The 10753-nt window shown below is 44.1% G+C and overlaps 2 protein-coding genes across 2 annotated transcripts; one reads left to right on the top strand and one right to left on the bottom strand.

The window, feature by feature from the left end:
• Positions 1-1454: 1454 nt before the first annotated feature.
• LACBIDRAFT_313458 (uncharacterized protein) lies at positions 1455-2010 on the bottom strand (the record flags this gene model as incomplete). Its single annotated transcript, XM_001877246.1, has 3 exons — positions 1455-1607; positions 1665-1886; positions 1945-2010. 3 exons carry the CDS (start codon positions 2008-2010, stop codon positions 1455-1457), a joined length of 441 nt encoding a protein of 146 aa, XP_001877281.1.
• Positions 2011-4937: 2927 nt separating this feature from the next.
• On the top strand, positions 4938-5235 carry LACBIDRAFT_313456 (uncharacterized protein; the record flags this gene model as incomplete). Its single annotated transcript, XM_001877618.1, has 2 exons — positions 4938-5024; positions 5080-5235. The coding sequence occupies 2 exons, from the start codon at positions 4938-4940 to the stop codon at positions 5233-5235; spliced, it is 243 nt and encodes an 80-aa protein (XP_001877653.1).
• Positions 5236-10753: the final 5518 nt, after the last annotated feature.

The following is a 10753-nucleotide window of genomic DNA, read 5'->3' as shown; positions in this document are numbered from 1 at the left end:
GTCCGTTTTCGTGGATGGTGGTGTTGTCGTTGTCCATTTGGCTGCCACGTCACCGACGGTGGTCGTTGCCGTTCGTTGCTGGGTGGTCGTTGCCGTTGTGGAGTCGTTGTCGTCGTCGTGGGTCGGCGTGCCGTTGTCGGTTTATCGTGGCTGTCGTGGGGGTGGGAAAGAGGATGGTTGGTGGTGGTGGAAGGGAATGGTATTGAGTTTGTTTGGTAGCATTGCCTTTGTTTGGTAACAGAGGTAAAACAAACAAACAAAGGACCGGATTCCGTTGCATTCGCGGATCATTCTGGTGTCAATTCTGGAATGCCCAAATTCCGCCGGAATGGTAAGGCACCGGAATGATGAAAATAGCAGGCCTCCCTGCTAAATTTCATTCCTCCGGAATCCACCGGAATCCGCAGGAATGACCGGATTCCTGCAGGAATTAGGGGGGCACTGATAAGACCTCGTATTATGGGACATACCACTTGAAGAATTGGGGGTTCAGGCTTGTTGAACGGTACAGAGTTTCAGTGAATGCTTATCTGACCTGACATAAGTCTGAGTCGAAGACAATGAGACGTATCAGTGCTTGTCCATAGAATCGTGGCGTTGATTTGGTAAATGCTATGAAAAGTAGGACTCAGAGTGTATCCTTATCTGCCGATAAGTCAAAAGTGCATCCTCGAGCTCGGTGCTTGAAGTAACACTGTTTCGGTAACTACAACCCATGCCGGAGGAGTGAGTTTGCCCATGGATCCGAGTCGCGGTCAACAGCCCGTCAAAGTTGGGTGCATCAAGAACTTGAAATTTTGAAGGCATCGGTTTGGTAGAAGACGTGAAGAGTGAATCCTTATCTGTGATGAGTCTGAGTCAAGGTCGAGGCTGATGAGGTATAAACACGGTTCTCTTGGAGTTCGGTGCTTCAAGAATTCAAGGATTGGGGCATCGATTCAACAAAAGAGTCAAGACACAAGGAGTAAGTTCTTATTACAATGTGTAGTCTGAGTCCAGGTCGACGCAACCTTGAGTAACCACCATGATATGCGATACGAGTTCTTGACCCTGTATTTGTGTGTTTCGGTCAGACGTCGGGAAAACACAGATACATATACGACAGTTGGGATTGGTGAATAAGTATTAGCGCCAGTCGATGTTTGAGGTGCTGTGATGGCAAGGAATTTCGATCGAGGGAACAGTCGTGAAGTTCAATTTGAAGTCTCTTGTCTCTGGGCCTCCATCAGTGTTGTTGGAGAAAGCACAGGGTGGCATTGTTTCATGAATGGTGTAGCTCAGATGTTGGGTTGTAGAGATAGGACTTTATGAGTGTTTTATGCTTAGTCGAAATGAAGACAGCATGCGACTCAATGCAGAGCAGGAACGATGGGCTGACTTGGGTAGCAGATCATCGCTTTGGATCCATTTCTTCCAATGGTGTGAGCATCTCATGCATGCTAGGGCAGAGATAATCAATGGCGTCCCAACAGCAATCTAGAGTATCCCAAATGACATCCACGCTCTTTTGGACAAGGCAGCGAGCTCCCCTGGCAGGTTTGACTCCTCGAATGAGCTACAGCATGGTCGTTTGTTCTGTGAGGATAGGGAAGCCGTCCAGTTGCCACCTGCATGGCACACACGAGTCACATATGAAATCAGTTTGAGTACAAGGCCTGACATACCTCAAGGCACACCGAAGCGAATGCATACACATCACTAGACATAGTAATGGGAGAAATTTTCCCATCGTCTTCCACCAGTGACATAATAAGCTCTATCCACCCAGTTGACCCAGCAAAGAAAGAGATGCCCTTGCTGACGGTGTCAGACATTTCCTCAATGACCTTAGAGAGCCCAAAGTCGGTGATGATTGCATACACATGCTCATCGATCAAGACGTTTCCCTGAGTTGGGGGTCAGCGGGAAGTGGGAGAGGACGAAGGAAGGGGCCTGACTCCTTACAAGTCCCCATGGACGATGGTAGGCCTGAACGTGTGGAGATAGGCAATGGCAGAAGCCACCTGGCATGTTCGCACCAAGGCGATACCATGCCAATGTTCTGTGAAAGATGCACTATCCCGAAAAACTGCGACACGTTGCGTTGACATGGACGATGCCAAGCAATAACCTCTGAATGAAATTGCTAACAAAGCATCATGTCAGCTCAAAACGTTCCAGCAACAGAAGCACTCCATACCTTAATGAGCTTCTCTCAAACGTTTTGTACCATGACTTGACGCAGGACCTTGATGGCAACCTAAATCATATTGTGAGCTGATTTTGCAACACAACACCACAAAGAAACTTACCAGCCATGGTTCTCTCAATCGGATCGTTCCAAGTACCTTTCCGTACGTCAGAGAACGTTCCATGAGCGACAGCCGCCTCTCCCTTCAAACTTCGTTGGTAAGATCAGTCAAGATCAAAGACCCTTTCACGACCAAAGTCTTGGTGACTGTCTCCTGCAAAACTTTTGTCAACCTCGTTGCTTCAAGCGGCTATGGTCCTGATGCTTTTGGATCCACTGGAATTCGTCATACAATGATATGGAAAGTGCAACATGCTCGAGGGAAGAGAAGTAGAGGAAATGTGGGTAGGTTCGGAGAATCGTGGCATTTGGAAATGGACATCTGATGCAGGTTCCAAGCCAATGTCATTGATCGGCCAGTGTGGCGATAGGTGGAGGTTGATGAACAGTGGACATTCGCCGTGCCGAGAATGTAAAAAGCAAGAGTCAGGAAGATGGGGAAAAAGAGATCACCACATTCCCTGATGAAGGCAACGACAATGTCAGATCTTCGTATGCACTTTAAGAGAAAAAGGGTTTACTCACGGATGCTTGTCAAACCCCTCGTCCAGACTACCGAAATGGCAATCTGCAAGAATGAACGGGCCATATGAGTTGTCTGCCGTTCGGTCGATGACGGAGAGGTGGGTGCCTTGTGGGAGGTGGTCAAAAGCGGTGGTGATGTGCTCTAAAAGAAGGTCAATGCTGGCCCCTGGGTGGCTGACTGGTCTGCGGCTGCTGGGTAGCTGGCAACCATAGCCTCATAAGTGGATGGTGGTAATGAGTGTTCGAGGAAGGACAGTGGTGAATTCTATTCCTGCACAACAGGGACGACGAACAAGGATAATTGGTCATTGCGAATCTGGCAGCAACACCATGGCATCAAATGACGAACACGAGAGCTGAGAGGACGTGAGGTAACGCTGAACATCCTGCTTCGGATATGTTAGGCTAGAAGGAATAGAGAATCTCACGTAATTGGAGCTCGGTGTTGCAGGTGAAGGATGGTGGCTGCTCTGGATGAAGCCGCATGTCTGTGATGTGAGACCGCACAATATTGCGACCAGAATTGGAGGACCAGCTGAACCGCCATGGAGTAGCACACTGCAGGGCTTGAATGAACTATGTAAGATTAGAAGGCGAAACTGGGGGCAGAGATCGCAAACACACCTCAGAGTCATCCAACCCAGCAAATGGCCTCAGGCTAACTCGAAGAGGCATTTAATGATCGTACTACGGGGTATTGAGAATGCAATGGCAATGACTGGGATAGCTGGCGGTGTGACGTATTGGATCTGTCTTGAGCAACGTCAAGGCATGATGGTGGTCAAGTTGCATCCCATGATGCATTGGGCGTTGATCTTGTGTTGATAATCACGACCGGCAGAGTTCCCATGGCTGTGGGTAGTAGCAGCTGCTACCAAAATAATTCCGAGAATGGAAACATTAGCAGCTGCTGTATTAGGATGCTGCCATGTATGGTATATAGTTCCCATGCCCCTGTCTTGTCCTGTACTTTGAATTTTCGACATTTTTAACATCTTCCCCTCCCACAACATTGTGTGCAGCATCATTTCCTGTGATAATCAAAAATATCATTTATCAACTGTAATTTCAGCTTGGGGAACATCTAAAGTAACTGCACACATGTAATCTGGCAGAGACTAGATCTCAATGCAAAGGAGTTAAAGCTCTCAAATTCAAACCCTGAGCTTCACAAACATATTGCAATAAACTCTACCAGTGGCCCAGCCCTCATCATCAGGAAAGCAACTAATTACCAGCCATTACACTGATCAAAACCAAGCAATGCTCTATAATATGCCTTTTCCACCTGAAAATATTTCAGTTGCAGGACCAAGTGTATTGCCTGGTGAGAATAATAACTCAGGGTAGACACACATGCTGGATACCCAACAGAAAAATAAAAAATCTACACAGGATTAATAACACCTGATCCACTTGCCAAAATCAAAATTTTGAAAGCAATCATGTGCCTTCAGATGAGATCTTTTTTTTATGGTATACCAGAGATGTTACATTTCTCTAGAGTGTAATGTGTTACAAGTGTACTAATATCATCTTTAAAAATGAGTGGGAAATTTGAGCTAAAGTGTCACAGATATAAAACTATTACAATCCACAGATAAATTGTATATATCCATTTAAGTTCTTTGAAATCAAACCAGATGAAGGTCAACCTATTGAGAAATTCTAATTTCAAAATTTATCTCTGAATCCTCCGTGACAGTCCATAGTATAAAACATGCAGCAAGGAAATGTTGGAAGTGTGAAAAAAAAGGATGTGGAGGTTGAATTAACAAGGATCAGTGCACAAATTCCTGTGGTTCATGTGGTTCAAAACAATATGAAGGAAAGGATAGCAGACACCCCTTTTATTCTTGTGAATTTCTTTTGAGGGTTGAGAATGCTACCAAATCTATGTACATACTTTGATTCTTCACCATCAGAAGTATCATGAAAAAGTGGTATAACAATTAATGTCATGCTCACATGTTGGTGGCCACTGTAAGTATGTATTTTGTGGTAATTTTCTGGAATTTTTACCAAGAGAAAGGTTACTATAAGTCAGGAAATCCCTCCTTTTTCTCTTTTTCTCTTTCCTTTTTGGGAATTTTTCTCTCTTTCCTTTTATACTCCCACAACCATGATAACCAGGCCTGAGGAAGTGGATATCATGTATCGCTCCCCTGTGCCTGGCTCACTTGCTTCTTTTGGCTCGCAGCAGAAACAGGTATGGGTTTCTCGGCATGACGTCGTTCTGTCAACTAACGACAATCTATTCATAGTTCATAGTGCCCAAGAGGGATCAGGGGAGGGGCAGCCATAGGCATACAGCAAGTATTGCAAGTCTTATTAGAGGAGATGAGAGGGGTCCAGAGGATGGTTGGAGTCCTGTGTCTGGCGTGTTCGTCATTCCTCATGGATGGGATAGTAGGGTTTAGAGGCACACGGATTTGGACGTTATTCCCTGCTCAAAGTTCACAACCTCCAGCTCCCTCCCTCCAGCTTCCAAATTTCCTCCCCCTCCATCCCTCGCTTAATGCCAACCCCCACCCACCCCACGTTCCTTCAGTTCCCCCTTGAATCTAACCATTTATTTATTTGTTGTCCCATTGTGCAGGATCCCCCTCGCGATACCACATACATTTGACAAACTACTATTAAGTACACTACAATTTGACAGATTTCTTTTTTCTCAATCCTGAGGTGTGTTTGAATTTAAGGTGTGCATTGTGGTGATGTGCATTTCCCTGCTCATAATAAGGAAATTAGCTTCAAGAAATTCAAGCACTACAAAAACTTCATGACATAAATACCCTTCTATTGTTTCAATAAATTTTTGGAATAAAAACAAGGATTATGGGTGTGTCATTGAGTGGTGACTCAAAAGTTGTGCAACACTGAAAAGTCTCAAACACTGCAGAACAAAAAAAAAATAGTAAAAGTGGATAGTTATGTACAGACCAAATGTGTTAAAAAAAGAAAAGGAAAAAATATTTGTGCTCACCATTGCTGATCTCATATACTATTCTCAGAGTGCAGTCAAACAGGAAAATTTGCATGAAATATAGCCAGAAAATCAGGGGAAAATATGAATTGTGGTTGGTCACTGTTGGTCATCAGATGTCATTGGAGAGAATCATTTTCAAGTTCTAACTCTTAGGTGCATATGCTCAAATATGGAAACTTCTCCATTATAACAAAAATGGCAAGAAAATTGGTTTTAAAACATCATATTGCTCTCTACCTACATTCCAATACCAGGTGTAATAGTGTCATACTTTGGAATACAAGTCACAACACTTCATCCCAATGTTTTATTATACTAAACATACCAAGAATACTTCTACCCTTAATATTTGTGGAGAGGTTTTAGCATCCTAGATATCTAATCATCTGATGATGATGTATCATCACTGCCATAATCTGACAGGTCCATCATATTTACATCTGCCCCATTCTCTCGCAACAGCCTTGCAATGGCCTCATGGCCTCTCCATGCTGCTGCCAGAAGTGCATTTCCATATTCTCCTCCCTGTGCATTTACATCTGCCCCCTTCTCTATCAGCAGCTTTACAATGGCCTCATGACCTTTAGTTGATGCTGCCTGGAGTGCATTTCCATACTCTCCTCCCTGTGCATTTATATCTGCCCCCTTCTCTATCAGCAGCTTTGCAATGGCCTCATGGCCTTCATGTATTGCTGCCTGGAGTGCATTTCCATACTCTCCTCCCTGTGCATTTACATCTGCCCCCTTCTCTATCAGCAGCTTTGCAATGGCCTCATGGCCTGTAATTGATGCTGCCTGGAGTGCATTTCCATACTCTCCTCCCTGTGCATTTATATCTGCCCCCTTCTCTATCAGCAGCTTTGCAATGGCCTCATGGCCTTCATGTATTGCTGCCTGGAGTGCATTTCCATACTCTCCTCCCTGTGCATTTACATCTGCCCCCTTCTCTATCAGCAGCTTTGCAATGGCCTCATGGCCTGTAATTGATGCTGCATAGAGTGTATTTCCATTATATCCTCTCTGTGCATTTACATCTGCCCCCTTCTCTATCAGCAGCTTTGCAATGGCCTCATGGCCTGTAATTGATGCTGCATAGAGTGCATTTCCATACTGTCCTCTCTGTGCATTTACATCTGCCCCCTTCTCTATCAGCAGCTTTGCAATGGCCTCATAGCCTTGATTTGATGCTGCCTGGAGTGCATTTCCATACTGTCCTCCCTGTGCATTTACGTCTGCCCCCTTCTCTATCAACAGCTTTGCAATGGCCTCATGGTGTCTTATTACTGCTGCATAGAGTGCATTTCCATACTCTCCTCCCTGTGCATTTACATCTGCCCTCTTCTCTATCAGCAGCTTTGCAATGGCCTCATGGCCTTCATCTATTGCTACCTGGAGTGCATTTCCATAATTGCCTCCTTGTGCATTTATATCTGCTCCAATTTCCAGCAAATGATGTGTTACTTCAGTCAGTCCAGCCAGTGATGCATAATATAGGGGTTTAGCAATTTGATCCCTCTGTCGTTGTAGCTCTCTAAAGCCATAGTTATCTATATCGTAAATTTGAACCCAGTTGAGAAAGGCAGCATTCTCATCTGTGAAAAGCTCCATTATCAATGCAAATCCTATAGATGACTCAGATCTATATTTTCCACTGGAACATGTATGTGAAATCCAGTGTTTTGCAGCATAGTTTGCAAGAGGGGAGGACACTCCCAGATTTATATCAAGTGGCTCAGATGTATTGAATTGCAAAAGATATGCCAGGCAAATGTGAGATATGACAGAGTGTGATAGCTCTTCATTCAAGCTGAAGTCTCTGATATGTGTTCCTTCATGATTTTGAACATAATCAGATACCAGATATTCTTTGACAGAAAAGTGGGAAAGCTTGATAAAACCTATTTAATAGTCAGTACTCATTTCAATCTGGTATTATTCTAAATTGTACATACCATTTGCATTCATAATGAAACCAGAACATATTTTCAGGACATCCTTAATATCTTGAAGTTCATTATCAGAGTTATACTCTGGTCCACCCTCAGCACAAAGATCCACAGCAGCAGTTGTAGCCAGCTCTTCCAGTGTCAGTGGACGAGCAGCAAAAGAAAGCCATTGTAAAAATAGTTTTGCATAACCATGATCTTTTTGATTGATTCCCAGCAAGATTCGATCATAGGTTTTATCCAAACCCTGAGGTAGATCAGCTAGCTGCCTTTTTAGGTCAGTCTTGGTCCGACACTGTTTTAACTCATTTAACTGTAATGCAACCCAGCGAAACCTAGAATTGCAGTTAACAATTATCCTGTCATTCAAATATTGATAATAAACATACATTCCATCTGCTTGTTTCATCAATGTCAACTTTATTTGGTCTTGAGTCTCAGAATTCCATTTTTGGAAGTTAGAGTCATTCCGAAGCTGATAGTCAAGATAGGCCACAAGATCATGATTCTCAGATTCCTCAACCAAGTCAAGGTAATGATAAAACTTGAGCTTGTCCTCAATCTCCTGCTCTGGGCGACTAGTAACTATCAAGTGGAGACCTAGATTCATATCTTTCTCCAGAATAACAGTCTCAACCCAGCTAAGAAGCTTTTCTCTTTCAATACATTCATCAAGAGCATCCAGAATAATAAATGTTGAGCTAAAGCCACCAAGAATCATTTCAAGAGTATTCTGCAGATCATCCAGAGTTGGCTCCTGATGGCCATTGCCACAGCAAGCATAAAGATCCACCAAGACTTTAGGTACTCTACCCTCACATTTGAGACTGAATTGCCAGATGAGTGATCGCATCAGTTTATCATGCAGCTGGAAATCCTTTTGTGAGTCTCTTCCATCAAAAAAGAAATATGCAGTAGCCAAATTGAATCTTTGAAGAACATTGTGAATTATTGCTGAGCTGTGAGAATAGAAATCAATTCAATTTCATAAAAATACTGGAATTCTCAACCTCAAAATGGTTTTCCCAGAGCCAGCTGGATAGACTGTCAATCACATATAAATTTACAAATTGTGACAGATGACTTACATTTTCCTTTGATCCAGAGAAAGCCAGGCTGTTTGAGCCACCCAGAAAATGTATCTCCTTTGAGAAACCATTGACAAGTATCTGATTGACTCCCCAGAATTGCATATGCAGCATTGTAGTTAAGGGACTCTTTAGAAGGAGAAAGCCACTTATAAATCTCCTTCACTATAGCAAAAAAATGAAGTCAATTATACATTTGGCAAAAGAAACTGCTATAATACCCAGTTGTTCATCCCTAATCATCTCAAGTGTGATTTGAATATTTGGGTCCACACCTACCAACCACATATATCATTAAGATGAATAAAGTCCTTTTCTTACTCCTTACCTTGAATGATGGTACCTATCAAAATGTAAGTGAAAGCAATAAAATGTAATGATCCAAACACAACAAACCATAGTTATCACCTGTGATCAGATTTTCAGCTGAAATGTTGTTTATAGTGTCAGCTTGGAAGTTTGTTGAGAATTCTGTATGATCTATTAGATTTGAGCAGGACTGAGCTATATTTACAAGAGTACTGACTGGCAGGCATTACTTCTGCATTCAGAGCAGAATGAGTGGGTAGAGGGATGGGCAAGTCAGAACTTGGAGGATCTATACAGAGTTATCAGAAATGGAATATAGGGACTTGGAGCAAACATGAACCAGTCAAGATAGGAGAAGAGGTATCAACAGCTTCTTGCACAGGGCGTTCAACCTGATCAACTGTGATATTAGAATTGAAAAAGGTCGGCATCAACATTATAGCAAACAGACTGAGGGCCTGGGGTATCTCACAGGCAACAATCATTTCCGTACCCACTGACACCAGGCCTACATTCAGAACAGAAGCACTTGAGTGTTACCAATAATGAACGAGATAGGGGTTTGGAGTTAACACAGACCAGTGGAGATAGGTAAAACCTGCTGTGGGCGCTCAACCTCTCCTTCCCCAGGGACTTCAAACGGATCACCTGCAAATTTGATTTGATGAGCGATCAACATTCACTTTGGGGCAGGAAGACTAAAAAGTATCTTACTGGTGACTGGCATGACCATGTCCGCCGCGGGGATGGTCGAAGATTGAGTTACCATGATAGGCGGGGCAGAGCTGGGGCGGGCTATATTGATGCTAGTGCCACCCGCGGATCCAGGTACTGGAGAGAGCAATCGCGTGAATGGTTTTTTCAGACTGTAGAACGGTTCGACGAAAGGGTCGCTGGGTAGGGTACACATTGTAGACGATGAGATAGAAGTTGGGAGGAAGATGCGTGTACAGGCGTGGCAAGGCTGCTTGTTTTGGGTGTGGCTATGCGAGAAAGACAACTCCGCTTCCCCAGAGCGCTTCCGATGTACCCACCTAGGCTATGGGCTCTCTAACTTGCAAAATCGTTGGTGTCAAGTCGATGTTTCAGCCAGCTTCGATGGGGGTCTGGCTTCCACTTTCGAAGTACCCGTTGATTGAACTCCGGAACCCTTTCATGCGACTCGTCCAATGTTTCCTCTCTGGCCCCTGCCGACGTCGCCTGGAGATCCTGACTCGACCTCCCGCTGCAATCAAAACGAAATCCGATGGCCGCTTTCGTCAACATGTATTGATATAGAGAGCGGGGAACTGTTGAGATGCAAAGGATGCGCAAATAGTTAGTTCGTGGGCTTCATCGCAAAGATGTTCGGGTGCGTCAACTCTGAGTGGGTTCTTTCTCCCATTAAATCTCGTCCCCTTCCCGCCTTACCTCGTTCGCCCCTTCTGTGCTGCAACCAAACATTCTCCCCCCCTTCTTCCGCATGCACCCGTTAGTCTACTATACTGATAATTCCGTGACAGCCTTGGTCCCCTCAACTTCGTTTACGAGCGCCATGCTCTCAAACCGTACAAGACCGCAAACCACAGATTTCTGCTGATCATAAGCGCACGCGTCAGTCGGAGTG

This window comes from Laccaria bicolor, genomic scaffold (genome assembly GCF_000143565.1).
Source record: "Laccaria bicolor S238N-H82 LACBIscaffold_5 genomic scaffold, whole genome shotgun sequence".
In the NCBI taxonomy this organism is placed as follows: domain Eukaryota; kingdom Fungi; phylum Basidiomycota; class Agaricomycetes; order Agaricales; family Hydnangiaceae; genus Laccaria; species Laccaria bicolor.
This window is presented reverse-complemented; position numbering and strand designations above follow the sequence as displayed.